The sequence below is a fragment of the Oenanthe melanoleuca genome, chromosome 9 (genome assembly GCF_029582105.1).
Source record: "Oenanthe melanoleuca isolate GR-GAL-2019-014 chromosome 9, OMel1.0, whole genome shotgun sequence".
Classification (NCBI taxonomy): Eukaryota; Metazoa; Chordata; class Aves; order Passeriformes; family Muscicapidae; genus Oenanthe; species Oenanthe melanoleuca.
The window spans coordinates 15,090,321-15,106,567 of NC_079343.1; the positions used below are offsets into that span (position 1 = coordinate 15,090,321).

A 16,247-nucleotide genomic window follows, 5' to 3' on the forward strand; every position below is an offset into this window, starting at 1 on the left:
TTTTCTTCCTTTTCTTGCACTGTCCTTTTGTTGTTGGGGCTTTTTGGTTGGTTGGTTTGGTGTGAATTTTGGATTTTGCTCAGCTTTCTAATTTTTCTTTTTTTTTTTAATTTTTTTTTTTTTTTCCCCTCCTCATTTATATTCCTCTCCCTGTTTTTTTTGGGGGTGTTTATTTTCTCACTTGTGAAATCTCCCCCTCCAGCAGAGGAGGGCAGTGACAGTGCTGGGGGCAGTGACAGCCCAGGCTGCTCTCTACTCTGGGCACCCTGCAGGTGTAACTCAAGCACAGTGATGTTTGTGATGTCCCTCTCAATAGCTCTGCTGATGGTGCAGAACTGGTGCTGAGCCAGGAGAAATGATAAAACATAATTAAGATCCAGAAGACGAGGTTGTGGTGTTGATAGAGACAAATTTATATCCCTCCTCTGTGTTATATTCAGATTAATCCATTTGGTATCTGTGTGTTACAGAAGCCAAACCACTTGGTAATGATCTGGGATGGGAACATTAGAAGGACTATTCTTCTATAAACTAATTTTCTCTCCAAACCTCTAATTCAAATAATAATTTTTCTGTTTAAAAAAAGAACAAACTTGAATTCCTTCTGTTGAAAAGTCCCTTCTGGCTCTGAGCTGGTGGGGATGAGCTGTCTCTTCATGAGGGTTTAACTGGGCACATATCTCCATGTGTTTAGAGCAGAAATCTCTGCTCTATAAACACACCAAAGAAGGCCAAACCCCAGCCTTGCACTGCAACAGAAATTTCCCTTTTTTAGTCTGACAACATCAGGGTGGCAGCCAAGGTTTGGGATGGCAAAGCCTGAACTTCCATTCCAAAAACCCAAGCTGTGAGGGGTAGAAAGCTTTGAGGGGATACAGGTTGTGAGGGTGATATCTGCAGCTGGGAGGAAGCCAGAGATGTGTTAGAGATGATTCTAGGCTCTGCTGAAAACCAGAAATCTTCAACATTGGCTGGTCCAGCTTTGCTGACCAAACCTGGATCAGGTACATGAACATCCCAACTCCTCCTGAGTTTGGCACTACAGCAGGAGAACAGGTTGGATTTCACACAAATAATTCTTAACTTTCATCTAACAAAAATTTCTTCGGACAAAACATTCAAAATGTGAAAAAAAAAAAAAAAAAAAAAGTGGGTTTAATTGCTGGGAAATATCTGACTTCATCTTCCAATGCCAGTATCTAAAATAAGTGTGAAATATCTGTCATAAAACCTGGGAGATTATAAAGATTATAAACCTAATGACAACTGGTTTAATGCCAGCGTTTTTGTTGGCACTGCAGTTCATTTTGTTCTGATCTTTCATCAGCTCTGTGACTAAATTCAGAATTCTTGCTTTGGGTATCAGGGATGGTAAGAAAGAACCAACACATTTTCTCAGGTTTCACAGAGAAACCTGTGTTTCTTGGCTCTCAGAAGTGAAAATAAAGCATCAATTAACAACATTTCATCTTCAGAAAGGCCTGGGTGAGATATCCCTCTAATATATAATCATAATTTTCAGCAATCACAGTCTCTTTTTTTCACTCTTCATTACCTTAACCATTTACATACAAGTACTTCAGGCTTTCCTTGGTTTTTTTTTGTTTTTTTTTTTTTTGTTTTTTTTTTTCAGATATGAGCCATGAATGTATTGATTTCGTTTGAATGATAAATGGAGAAATTATTTCCCAGCAGGTGAATAAATACAAAGCTAGCAAGTCACACCAAGAAAATCTGTAAAACCTTCAAAAAGTGGCTTAACCTTTGTTTTACTCAAACAAAAACCACCTTTGCAACCAAATATTTTATAAGCTCCTTCACCACCTTTCCAAAGGTTATTTTACATTTTAATTGGCTCAGATATTTTCCCCCTTTGATTAGGCTGATCAGACAGATGAATCAGGAAATATTGCTGTGAAGGGGATGGCTAAAGAAATAAATCTGCTTTGCTGGTGCTGTGCAGGCTCCCTGTGGCAGAGCAGCACCCATCCCCATGAAGAACAGCACAAAAATAAAATGGGGAGTGCCAGAACTGCTCAGGGATGAACAAAAAATTCACCCCTCTGCATTTTATTTTCAGTATTACATCATTAGCCTGAAGAATATTTGATAAATACTTTGCTAATCTATGTAATGGGTTAATTACCTGGGGTATGAACATGTAGTGCTACATAAAGAGGGGTTTTAGATCCCAGATCATTTCAAGTTTTGATCAGCATGTTCAAAACTGATCAGTGGCTTGTTTGTTTTTTTTTTTCCTCTGTGCAGGTTTGATTGCAGCCTTTGAAAATCCTGTGCTAAAAGATGTTTTTCCATAATGTAGTCAGGGAAATAATTTTGTTCTCTTAGAAATAACTGGAAAGATGATAAGCCATCCTCTCTTGCAGAATTTGTCCTTCATTTATAAATAAATGCTTTCAGTGCAGGGATCCTGTGTGGTCAAACTGATTGCCAGGAAGAGAACACTCTCAGTTCATTATCTGGAGTTCTTCAGCTCAATCCAAGGAGGCATTTTGCAATCACTAGCACAGAAAATAGATGCACTGAGATGCTATTGCATTTACAGAAAGCTTCAGGATAATTTATTTACGAGATGGCTTGTTGCTCTTACATACTACTTACATTCATCAAATTCTTGGCATTTATTCTTCCCAGTTGGGCCAGTGAAAAGCAACCAATTAAGGTGGTGTTCAGGCAGAAAAAGATTCCAGCCCCATCCAGAAGCAGGAAGAATTATCCATGGGTTTCTTTAGAAGTTTTTAATAGTTTCAGCTCGAGCAGGTGGAAAGGAGTGTGGGAGATGCCAGCTCACAGGGCAGGGAAAAAGCAAAAAGTCCTTTGGGTCCTTCCCACCAACATCCCTCTGCAAGGATCCCATTCCCAGCCTTCCACCCAGGAGATTTGTGGCCAGGTAACACTCCCCTGGCAGTTTTTGGGGCTGGGAATCTGCTGGCACAGAGACTGAGGCTCTCCCTGCCCCTGGTGTTCCAGTAAACCTGGGGTGTCCCTCAACCAGGAGGCAACTGAGGGGACAAAAAAAAATCAAAATTGGAGCTTGCCTCCATAGGAGGGACCTTTCCTAAGGTGCCTGAGCTGGAAAGGTGTGAATTCATTATTTGTGAGTCTACAATTCTTTACTTGAAAAATGAGGATTGTGGGAAAGGTGTTGTGTTTTCCAGCTTATTTCACTTGATTTAGGCTTTCAATACACGGCTCAAATCCTCTCCTGCCATGGCTTGTCCTACAGATTTGGCCAGAAAGAAGCACTGATTCACACTTTTATGGCAGTCTTAAAACTTTTTGGTCTAACAAGCAAATATTGCCTGGTGCCTCCAGCAAAGTTATTGTATCTTTATGTTTATGTGGATGAAATTCTGTCTGAAACAAGGCTTGAGTGCGGTGGCGTTGCAGCTGAAGATTAAATCTGATTGTGTTCTGCATGGCAATGCTGTAAAACTGCTATTTCTCTTAAAAAGAAAAAAAAATCCATCTCTCTCTAACACATCACATTGCTTCTTTGAAGGGTGAATTTAAGCAGCGAGTATTTATAATAATTTGTACATCATTAATCCCTAGCCTTTAATCTCTCCAGTCCTACTTAACCCAGGGAAGCTTCAAAGGATGTGGGTGCCTTATATTTTTTTATTGAGAGGGGAGGTAAAATATAAATGAAAGCAATGAAATCAGAATTGAATCTGTAACATTTCCTTTTAATCTGTATAACATATTGTGCTGGTTTGAAAGCAAAACCAGTGAGAGACTCTAAGTAAGAAATACAATTTAACAGGGAAAAAAAAGAGAAAAATAAAATACATGTAATAGTACAGATTTAGAATACAACCTGACACCCCACTAGCTAGGGTGTGGTAGCAGTTCAGATGAAGGGGTCTTGTTGAAGTAGTCATTTTGTAGAACAGTCTGGTAGCTGTTGTCCTCTGGAAACCAGTGGGTAAAGGCTGCTCTGGTGTTCCAAATCTCAGTTTTTATCTGGGTAGGAAAGGCTTGGCTCCTCCCCCGGCTGGAGCATCTCCCAGTGGGATGATGGAATTTTATCAGTCATGCCCTGGGACTCACTGGCCATTAACAGGAGATATCTCCTGGAGGGAGGATGGGCTGTGGGAAAGATAAAGAACATTTCCCCAGCTGGTTTTTAACAGCTGACCCATTAGCAGAGGATATCTCCCACAGAAATAAGAATCACTGCCCCAGCTGGTTTTTAACAGCTGGCCCATTAACAGGAGATATCTCCCACAGAAATAAGAATCACTGCCCCAGCTGGTTTTTAACAGATGGTGATAGAATTCAGACTTTTGGGCACATCTTTACATTGTAACCTAGGACACACATTTAGTGCTCAAATGTTGGGAAGCTACCTGGATATTTGCCTGATGAACAGTTCTAGGGACAAACTGGAAAGAGTAAACATATTAATTAGAGACTGCACAGCTCCTTCTTGCTGGTGTAATCATTAAATTGATTTTTCCAGTCTGACATGTAATTGTTCCAGCGATGGAATCCTGCTTTCCACTCTCGTTCTGCTTCATCAATATTTCCTGTTAAACATGAAATGGGTTACATTAATCTAAATTTGAATCTCTTTGTATGCTAATTGAAAAATAATTTTGATTATCAATGTCATCTGCTCCAAATACATTATGGGATGGTCTTTTGCTTCTTTTCTTAAACCTGGAATGACTGAAAATTCAGTGCATTTTGTCTTTACATCAGAAAGGAAGGAGTGCAAACATATCATTCTGGCAGGGTAATAAATATACTTTGGATTTTTTAATGTGTATATATATATATATATTTAATATATATTTTGGATAATTCTGTACATCAAAATCATCATTTAAAAGTAATTTTATTTTTATCCTCAAAATATTCCTTTGGTTCAATATACCCTGCATTGAATCCCACATACCCTGAAGACCAAATAATGCAAAATAAGATAGATGCTTATAAAGATAAGGTGAAATCACAGCTCTGTTTAAGGCAGCAACGGGATTTCCATTGTTTTAATGGGTTTCAATGCATGTCCAGGATCTCGACCTGCCATGGAATAAATCTCCAAGTTTAAAGCATAGAGGGTTTGGAGTAGGATACTGTCAAATATGCACTATGTTCACATGAAACCATCCTCTCTTTTATTTTTCATCCCCACCTTTAGTGTACTTGCCAAGTAATCCTGAGTCTCCATGAAATATTTATTGCCAAATTTGTTATAAGCATGGGAGCTGAGGGTGAGGATGAGAAAAGTTACAAAATGCAGTATTTATTTCACAGAGTTCCCAGAGTGTTTTGTGGACAGGGATCCCTTCCTGCAGCCCCACAAGGTGTTTAACACCATGGAGAAAGGCAGGAACATCCCAGACACCACCAAAAATGTGATAAAACCTGTAGCTCTATCAGCCACTGACGCCCATCATGTTGTACCAGCTGTAGACTTTAGGAAAAAGCTCAGTAACCATTGATGATCTGTGAATGCTTTATTCACTCTATCCCAGCTCACTTCCAGAAAAACTTGGGGATGCTGTTCTGAGGTAACAGCTCCATGGTTTCTTTATGCTCCTCTGGCTTTTATGTTCTTCTGCTGCAGCAGAGCCTCGGCCCTCTCCCTCCATAAATACACCCCTTCCCCCTTTTTTATTGCTCTGCAAGTATAACTGGTGATGTGAAAATGAAATACTTCTGTGTTTTACACATCGCTGGAGAAAATATTCGGGAGAGAGAGTTCACTGATTCTGAGATTTAGCTTGGAGAAGCCTCCAGTAATTTGGTCGCTTATCTGCAGTTTAGCTCAACGTTTCCAAACCTTTTTGGTCTGGAAATCCAGATGGCAATTTAATGAGACTTTGAAATGAGATTTACTTCTTGGTTCCAGGGAGACCAGAAATAAAACCAAGATACTTTATCTCCGGGAAGTCCTGTACTTTTACATGCAGTCAAAAAGAAAATTGTGAAGAAAAAATATTGGAAAAAATGTCAATAAATTAACCACATCCTTCTCCCCCAGCTCAAAGTTGTAAATAAGCTGGGTTACAACCAAGATCAAAGGAAGTTCAGATACTTTTGGATTTTTTTTTTCTGCAGGCCACAACTGCCATTAACTCAGAGATGATTTGGAAGTGCTGGTAACAATAAAATCTCATTTTCATTGCTAAGCTATGCAGATAGAACTCAGAAACATGGAGACAAAACATGCTCAACATTCTGCTTTCCTGACTCTAAGAACTCTCCTTTTCCTATATTTAATTTAAAGATGCAGTCAGGGTCTCAGGCAAAGCCAAATTTTTCACATTAATTCAAATAGATTGGTAATTTAGTGTATTAAGCAGTAGCAGTATTATTTAGAGAAAACTGCTTGAGCTGTGCTTCTCATTCTAGCCTTGATTTTGGGCAAAAATAGCCTTGATATTCAGGCAAAACCCTCCACTTATGAATTTAAAAAGGAATCTCAAAAACTTCTCTTCTTCAATTATTCAGGTGTAGAGGTGTTTAAAGTCTGCCCAAAGACATTGGAAAATCTCTACCATAGACACATCTTGAATTAAAAGTCACTATTCTGCAGTATAAATTATGGGGCTTTTCAGTCCTTTTTAAAGATTATGGTGAACAAGTGAGCCAGCTAGAGAAAGAAGACATCAAAAAATTCAGAGGAGCCACCATTATGAATCTAAAAGACAAAAGGGGGATGGAAAACACTGAAATAAGAACTTGGACTCCCATTTGTTTGCTTTTCTTCCCCCCAGTGATAAGATCCAAATTGAAGTCACAAGTCAATGCATCCCATTATCACCAACACCATCAGTCTCTGGGAGGCAACCACCCATGACTTAGATGAGCTGACAGCTGGGAGGCAGAAAAGAAAAAGATTAGAGAGTCCAGGCTGACCCATAATTAAAGCTCAGAGCCCTGGGTGCCTGCAGAGCAGCTAACAGTGACAACAGGGAATTTTCTATGAGCCACTGGGGCAATCCCAAACTTTACCTTAATTCCTGTCAGCCCCACGCAAAGCCCAGTGAGGAGACAAGGAGAAAAGAGGAGATTTTGCAGGCAATGAATCAGTGCTCTGAAAAGTTCCAGTTTAACAGATCAAAATTGTAAAAAGGGTTTTTTTGATTCTTCAGCAATGCCAGCACAATCAGCTGGAATTTCCTCTCATTCCATCTATCCCTTGCTTTAATGGTGTTACAGCAAAGTTAAATTTATCATCATCCCATCCTTTGAACTGCTGGATGTGCCAATAAAGTGCTAATCTTGATGTTAACTGACAAAAATTCATTTAGCATTGGGATAAAGGCCATATAGCTGTTAATTAATAAGGGATGACAAGTTAGAATTAATTTTTCCACCCTCAACAGCTCATGATTTCAGGTACCTGCAAGGTTCAGCACTATGATAAAATACACAGGTTTATGCAGTAGATTCTCAGGGTGAAAGTTGCTTCACAAATGTCCAGAAAAGAGGAAAAAAAGTTATATCTATATTGAATATTCTTCAACCACACTCTCTGAATATCAAAGCTTTGTTAGCCACTGCAGTATATTCATTTTCACGTGTTTTTAAGTGCTACAGAAATCCTTTCTTTTGTTTTTTTTTAGTTCCTCCAGAAGTCAGCAGAGCTCTCTGGGAGATGAATTATTCTAAGGCTGTTATCTTTCCAATGGCATGGAAAGAAATGTTGGAAAGAAATCAGATGGTTTAGGCACAGAAACTTCTTGCTCATGGGTGCAATGAGTAAAGTCTTTTTGGGAGGTGTGGTAGTATTGGTGAGGTTACTTGTGATTAATTCACATTTCTTCACGTATCCAGCTCTGTGAAAATTTAATTTAATTCTGATGGTGAATTTTCTATTTAGTCAATTTTTAAATATTCCTACCACCCTGAGTATTTATCTCTGTAGAATCCAGATACTGGTTGGAGGATCACAGCAAACACAATAATTTTTGTTGCTCTTTGGTTAAGAAGTTAAACATTTCTCTGTTTCCACATAAAAAAAAATCTTTTCAGGGTGGTTTTAAAAAAGTAATGTATTTATATGACCAAGCTTGATTTCTTCATAGATGATACATGATGCAGTAATATCAAATAAAATGGGAAAATATGTATTAGGTACACTGAAATAGTAATGGAAGAGTAAATGGAAAGTTTGGCTGCCTGCAGCGTTCTACAATCAAGAGGAAACAGGCTGATATAAATAGGAAGGGCTTTAGATGCATTAAAGGTTGTGTTGAGCAGGTAAAGTCAAACACAGAGGCTTTTATAATTAACATATGATTGCTCTAAAAGCCACTTAAAAGTCACTTACTGTTTACTGTCCCTGCAGTGTGATTCTCTCAGCAGCTGCCAGCAGAAACCCTTCTGGTTTCCAATGGAATGGGAGATGCTGAGTGCTCCCAGCCTGTCCTGGCTGGGTGGGGTGCAGGGGATTGGGTTAAAATCCCTGCAGGAATTGTGTCTGGCTGGAAATGAGAGCACAGGTCTGACCAGTGTTTGTTAAGCTGGACACAAAACTGCAGGTTCTGTCTTTATTGATGGATTTATGAATTGGAACTTGAGGAGGAGACATTGAGAAACCTTCCAAAATCATGCAAACTACCTAGAGGGACCAGGGCTGTATTTTATATATGCTGTTACTCTTGTGTTACTGTGAGATCTTTATTTTTTCCTGATTATTTTCCTACCCCACGACCATAATAATTTTTTTTTAAAAAATGTCTATATGCTGCTTGAGGAAAATGTTGGTTATCTAACAGTAAAGATCTATGTTTGTCATACATTTACTGCCTCAGGGGACTTGTCTTACCCAGCCTGTGATGGGAACAGGCTGGTTCAGATCCAAGACACATTTGGAGCTGGCCTTTAAAGGCTTGAAAATCCCTCAGTGGGTGGCAAGGCTTGGGCTGGGAGAGGGTCAGGAATTAAGCAAGGGGTTACCAAGCACAGCCATGGCAAATCCTGATCACTTGGTGCTGAACAATCGTGATTTCTGCAAAATAACTTGTTTTGATTATCCTCTTTGGGTTCTGGCTCTGATGGAATTCTGCTTTGCCTATCTGAACCCTACTTGAACTTGTAACAATGAGAATGTAAAACTTCCTTACTTGTTCCCTGTCATCTTAAATCACCTCATGTTAAAGCAACCTTCTTTTCCTAAGAATATTTCATTAAAGGAGTAACAGAAATGAGAGAACCTCAGAACAAGAGGAAATCTCTGCATTAATGGTGTGCACTGTCCTTTGGGCATAAAAGCAGAGAGAAAATGCAAAATAACATTTCAGTGAAGAGAATTATTGCAATATAAGCTATTATATCACGTTTGTACACAGGATTTTAAAGGGTTTTCTGTCAGAACTGGATAATATTTTGTGGGGAACATAATGGAAATACTCTGCTTTTATTATTGCAATGTTTCAAGGACTGACAGATGACACAAAACAAGGCAGTGCCACTTGTTGACAACATTTTTGCCTCGGCTCTATTTTTGGACCCAGACACGACGATTCTTCTCTTTTTGCTGAGAATCCGCTCGTGGATTTCTTTTAATTAAATTATGTAAATTTATGTTGCGAGTTACCAAACGTGGCACAGTGATGCATTAGTGTCTGCTGGCAGATCCTGAGTGCTGCTCCATCATCCCTCACCCCACAGGACCAGGCAGAGCAGCTCTTCTCTCCCCCAGGACCTGCCCAGCTCTGATAATCTGCTCCCTCCTGCTCCACACGGGCTTAGTTAAGCTCAGCCCATTTCCAGCATCCACATTTTCCCCTCGGGTTTCCCAGCCAGGTTAAAGGAATATGTAAAATAATTCAGTTCTCCTGGCTCAGCACAAAGTTGTCACAATCTTTGAAACCTCCCTGAAATCCACCCGTAATTGGGAACGCTGTGATTTTAAAATCACACAGTAGGCTTCATAAATTATTCATTTTACCTACTGATTCCTCGTCTCTTGGTTTAATTGAAAAGCATCTGTTGAGTTGAGAGGGGATAAAAGTTGAGCCATAATACAGTCACAGACTCAAATGAGGAAGGAATAAATTATTTCAGAAGGAATCATCTGTGCACAATGACAGTTTACATATTTTTAAGGCTTATGTGTTTTTTAAGATGAGCACTCAAACTGAGTCTTAGAGAAAGACTTTAAATTACTAATTAACATCTTAAAAAACGTATCTCATTTTTGAAACGAGACTTTCCCTCAGTCAAGCTGTGGAATGTGATTCCAGAGCTGCAAAATCACTTTATAAAATCAATTCCTTTTGAAACCCAGAGCACAGAGGCTTCATCTGTTGCTGGTCTTTGGTAAAACAGTGCCATTGGTCTTCCACAAATTTGGGTCTTATGTGCTCAACTGACCTTAAAGTTTCAAACAATTATACTTTCCTTGGCAGTGAAATCTCATAAATCCATTGTATACATGGCCAGACACAAATCAATTCTGTTTTCTGTAGGCAAATCCTGCAGCCTCTGGGCTCTCCAGAGATAAAACTCAGGGCTCTCACGTGAGCTGGGAACCAGAATCCCCTCTTGGCAGTGGCAGTGCACTTCATATCCTCAGGGGATCAGTTACATAAAATAGAATCCCATAAATAACAGATCATATACGCCAAATATAACATCCTGTAACGTCCCACAGTTTATACAGAACATCTAAATCCTCCAGAATTCCCAGAGCAAACTTTCCTTTAGCACTGATTTTCCTGCTTTCTCCAGCACCCTGGTGGCACCAAGATTCTTTCAAGGGGAACCAAAAAAAACAGCATCTCACATTGTGGCTGCATCTGAATTTTGGGACAGAAAAACTCCACATCACAAAGTCCTGGCTCTTGGTGTGTCCCCAGGTTTTGTCCTGGTACAAAGGAGGGTGGTGACCCCAAAGCAGAAGCACAGGTCACATTCTGGGTGCACCCTCAGCACAGTTTGATCCAACACCAATTCACTTTTACCCAACTGAGCATCTCAGTTACAAACAGAAATGTAAAGATCTGAACTCAGTTATCACATTAACATCCAGCAAATGATCCTTGCATGAAAGTTTTATTATAAAAGCATCTAAAAAAGAATTTTTACCTGTCATTTCCACGACTTTGGGGAAAAAGTGTTTCCAGAATCGACAGTGCTGAGCCCGTAGTTTTGTCAGTACCTCAGAAGTGTTGGTGTTCAGTGTCAAATATTTTTGGTCAGTACTAGTGAAGATTGGCCATTTTTTTCCATTAGTCAGGGTCCCATTTGGAGCTCTAAATGAGAAAAAAAATAATTTAGAATGAGAAACCACCTCAGCCCACTGTAAAGCATAATTTGGGTTTATTTAATACTTACTCAGCTTAAGTGTGTTAGGTATGGAATGACTGATGTGTCCTTTTGGAAGCAACAAGGGAAAAAGCCAGATAAACTTCATTTACCCTCATTTGAAGAAAAAAAAATTCCTCTTTTGAGGTGTTCTGTGTTCATCAAAGGGAAAAATTTAATAAATGATCATGTTCAAACAACTTTTTGAATCTGGAGATTCTCACAGAAGCTGTGAATTATTAGGGATGACTCTAGAACTAACCAGCCTGCCAGTCTGAGAGGTTGAGTGGTTTGTGTTTCAGTTTGAATGCCTTTGATCTCTTTAGATGGACAAACAGATTGGAATAAATGACTGGGATAAACATGCAAGTAAAGGCAGAAATAACATCTGAACTGGGATAAGATCTGCATTGGGAGAGAGAAGAGTTATTCCTCATGAAGAAGGAGCTGGAGGTGTGTTTGGTCCTGTTTGTGGATGGCCAGATGGGAACAATCTGAAATCTTGTGGAAACTGGGAAGAGGTACAGAGGGCTTGATCCTTCATAAAACCAGCTCTGCATGTGAAAGGAGCACAGCTGCTGGTGTTAAAAGAGTTGTGATAAATATTTATAATACAACAGGATTCATAAGGCTCCAAGGACAAGCATCCAGATTTCACCTCCAGAAATTATAGTATCTGTGTAATGGGGAAAAATGGTTTAAATGTGTAGGAGAACAACAAAATGGGCAATGTTACAAAAAGCAGAATATGGATTTTAGAAAAACAAGTAGATTTGTATTTTAAATAGTCACAGATCACCATTAGCTCACAAGAGGTTAAGAATAAAAATTAAACACTTTATTTCAGTGCAAGCACAAGGAACCATTTTCTTTCCTAGAAGCTGATATCAAGGAATCTGGGATTTAGGGCAGAGCAAAAGTGATGATTCTTGGTGGGATAAATTAACTCTGAGCTGAGTTCATTTGGTTCTCTCTTTGCTTTTCACCAGGGCTTTTCCTGGAAGGCAGAAGGCAAAGAGGAGTCCAGGAGTGGAGCCCATTTGGGATCTGCTTCCCAAGAGAGGGAGCAAGGCAAGAGGTGTGGGTGGGAGCACTCAGAGCACAGGAAGCTGATCAATATCTCATTTAATTCCAAATTAATCAAGTTTTCAGCCCATGTTTTTGTGTTCTGGGGTTTTGGGCATTGGCAGCTTCCAGAACCAGTGTTGGAATAAGAGCTTCAGGCAGTCATTTCCTGGACTTCTCCTTTCTTCACCGATTTTTCTTGCCTAATTCAGCTCTAGTTAACCCATGGCACCTATTTTAAGTGCACATTTACTTGTGGCTCCTGAGAATGATGACTTAAGCAGAGCTGACTTGCACTTCAGTTCAAGATCAGGACGCTAATGGTGCTGTCAGTATTCATTTAACAGCTTTTATGCTATGAAATAAATCATGACATCCCACATTATAATTTACAGGTGTGTGGGGGGATTACACAATGCCTCGATGGCTACAGATGTATTTTACTAAAAAATGATTGAAAGAACTGTCAGGTGAACACAGCACTTTGAAGCCCGTGAACCTGCTGATTATGACAATCTCTGCATTTCTAGGAAGTTTACTCTTCAAAGAAATGCCCAGTAATTTCCTTCTTGGCTTTATTATTGAAAATTTCCCAAGTTAAAAAGCAGCTCCCAGTCAGAGCAGAAGGGAGATCACAGGAGTATAATTTGGAACAAGTTATGATTATAACCTTGTTGTTCCCTCACAATTACTGTTCATTCCTTCTTACTAATAACTTCATGATGAGAATTGCAGTGCCCAGAACAGGCTGTAAAATTCCCTGTTCCTTGCACCAAATTCAAAGTCTAATAATATTCATACAGAAGGGTGGAAGCATGGTGGGAATATCTTCAGACAGGAATCCAGTTCCCTGCACAAACTTGTCGCTGCCCATTTAGGTCTGGATGGACAATCTTTGGTGATCAATTACAGAAACTTGTTTGTACTAAAAATAAACATTCCATTTGCATGGAAACCTCCATTCTGTCATCTTTTATCAATTCCTTAAACCTCTGTTCTTTCACCTTCTGGTGCTGTTTAATCATCTCTGCTTCAGTAATTCCAGTTTGCCACTGGGGCTGATGGTGTGTCCTGAAAAGGGTTTGGGCTGTGCATCTTCCAATCCATGGTTTTATCTTATCAAATCACCTTTCTTGGACAAGATTTATTCAGAGAAAGCCTTAATTTTGTTTGGAGAAAATCATCAAATAGTATGGCTTGGAAGGGAAGCTGGAAGATCCAACCTTCCAAAATGAGCAGGGACATCCTCAGCTCTCTCAGGAATTTGAGCTTCACTGAAGATCTTAGAAAGAATCTCTTTCCTTTTTCACCCTTTTTACCATTTGCAGGAGCAACTCTTAAGGCAATGAAGAAATAAAATTCTTTGTAGTGCTCCCAGAAAAGAAATGCGAGACAGAAAACCAAAACAGAACAAAACAAAAAACAAACTCAAGCCACCTGTGTTTAAACTCTGCTGTAAACAGAATTTGTCTCATTCCTGCACTTATGTTTTCTCTTTGCATATGCCCTGAAATTACTGGCTGGATTCTCTCTGCTCTGCTAGTGGCACAGCAGCTCATTCACAGTAAATTATTTTGTTAAAATATGTCTTTAAGTGGAAATTTTTTGGTTGTACTTGTTGTTACTTAGATCATGTTCTTCCCCCTTTGGGTTTTTCCATCCACAATTGCCAATTACTTTTAGTTTTCAAGATTAATTTACAGCAAGTGTACTAAATTTGATATAGGCATGAAGAGGGTTTTGGAAGAGCTCATTCACCAATTATTTCTCTGTATTTAATATTCATCTTCAGCAACTTCAGAAAGAGAAAGTTAATTTCATTCAAATGGAAAATGCAACATGAACAGAGCTCTGTTAATCATAATAAACACACATACATTACCATTCTCATTAATATGATCAATATAGCCTGAGAAACAATAGCAGCTCACTGCATTTTTATTAATATTCACACAGCATTACCTTTACAAATGGTTTCTCATACAGATACACAAAAAAAAAAAAAAAAAAAAAAAAAAAAAAAAAAAAAAAAAAAAAAAGTAATTCATCATCTGAATGGTTTTGGTAAACATTCAGGATATAAAGTACCTGGAAAATATTTCCTTTATTTTTGTGAGTTCTGAATAGCAGAGTGAAAACTCCTAGAGTGAATTCCATCATTAACACAGAGGTTATTCTTTTATAGTGTTAAGTTGTACTTTGAAGAAGTCCAGAATGGAAAATATTCTCTGCTAACCCTCCTGAAAACATGTTTAGGGTTCTTTAGGACTTACCTTTGTACAACAAGTCCTACAGCCTAGCTTAGACTGTCCCAGGCTTTCACCACGCTCCTCTTTAGCTGCTCTGCTTGTGGCTTAGGTTGTGTGTTTCTCCAGAGGACAAGGAAAACAATCCCACATCTCAGTGCCCACTCAGATGAATGAAAATTAATGATAATTCTGAAATTAATGATAATTCTGCTGCACCCTCTGCTTCCCCTGTGCAGGAGGAATTTAAATCCAATGGAGACCTGTCCCTCCCAGTGGGGGTGGGTTGGCTTCACCCTGGTTGGAACTGCTGATGCTGATCTCCAGTTTGGCCCCTTTTCATTTAAAAGCTGGTTTAAAGGCAGGAGAGAGGGAGTGTGAATCCCCTTTATTGTTTTTTGGGATCCCAGGTGCTGAATCAGCTGCTTTCCATGGGATGGAGTTTTATGGAGTGCTACCAAGGGCACAAGAAAACCAGGAGGGGGAATGGCCTGGGAGGGAATGCAACAGCAAAAATAACCCCAAACTCCTGCAGATCTCCTGCAGCTGCAGTACAAAACCTCTGACAATTATGGAAACAGCATCAAACAAGAAGGACAACCTAAAAGTTTCACCCCAAGGGTCTGGGAGTCAGAGGTGCTTCTACATGTCTGGTGGCTGCATGACCTTAAAAGTCTAAACCAAACAGGTGAAGCTTTTCTCTTTTCTTTTCCCCCTCACATCTTTGTAGGAACCATTTGGCTGTTTTTCCTCTTTCCCACTTGGACAGGAGGCCACTCCTAATTAGCAGGAACGTTGATGAGGAGCTCCAGGCTGTCCTGTGCTGCCCCAGCCCCACTCTGGAGGGATGGGAAGTGCTTGAGGCATTAGTCAGGCCAGCACAGCAGATGTCTCACATGATTCCTGAAGGCCAGGATGGCTGATATTTATATCTGGGCTCATTTTCCCACTGCAGCACTCTGGCTGCCAGGTTAATCTCAATTTTGGGAGCTGGTGTGGTCCCTGAGGGGATGATGGGCCAGTGACAGTAAAAGGTTTTGTAAGGCTTTGCTTGGATGGCACCATGGATGTGAGAAAATAGTGACCAGTTTCTGAAAATATAGGTAATTAAACATTTTTCTTATAATTGATTTAAATTATCATATAATTGAAATTGAAAAAAATCTCATATAATTGTTCCTTTAAAAGGTGCAAACCCCCTGATTTAGTGGCATTTGAGCCATACTGAGATTCCCACAGTAAGGAAAGAAAGGGCTGCTCTGATGAGCACTGAGTGTGAGGGATGTGCAGACTCCAATCCTTCAAACTCCCTTTTTAATCAGCTGGCCCTGGGAAGTTCATTACACCCTGCTGGGCTCAGTTCTCACTCCCAGATCACACACACGAGTCCATAATCCAGTGAGTGCAAAGTGTCCCTGAGCCAGAGTGAAGAGAAACTGCTGTGCAAGTCCCAGCCTGGGTAAATATTATTCCTTCTGCTGATCCCTGAAGAAAGCAGCAGGATCCAGCTGGCAAAGTCCTTAACTGAGAGGAACTGGAGAACAGCCCTTGCAGCCAGCTTTCTTACACCTTCACAGCTAAATAAAGCTCAGGATATTCCTTCCAGATTCCAGCCTGGACACAGCAGCTGCCTGTTTAAATGCC

General features: G+C 39.7%; 1 protein-coding gene across 5 annotated transcripts in view; it reads right to left on the bottom strand.

The window, feature by feature from the left end:
- Nucleotides 1-3,689: 3,689 nt before the first annotated feature.
- Nucleotides 3,690-16,247, bottom strand: part of BCHE (butyrylcholinesterase) — a 44,704-nt gene continuing 32,146 nt past the window's right edge. For all 5 annotated transcript variants that reach the window (XM_056499075.1, XM_056499074.1, XM_056499077.1 and 2 more), the window contains 2 exons: nucleotides 11,074-11,240; nucleotides 3,690-4,553 (listed from right to left, as the gene is read on the bottom strand). In XM_056499075.1, coding sequence (XP_056355050.1) covers nucleotides 4,432-4,553; nucleotides 11,074-11,240 — 289 coding nt within the window. In that variant the 3' untranslated portion in view covers nucleotides 3,690-4,431. The remainder of the gene's footprint in view (nucleotides 4,554-11,073; nucleotides 11,241-16,247) is intronic.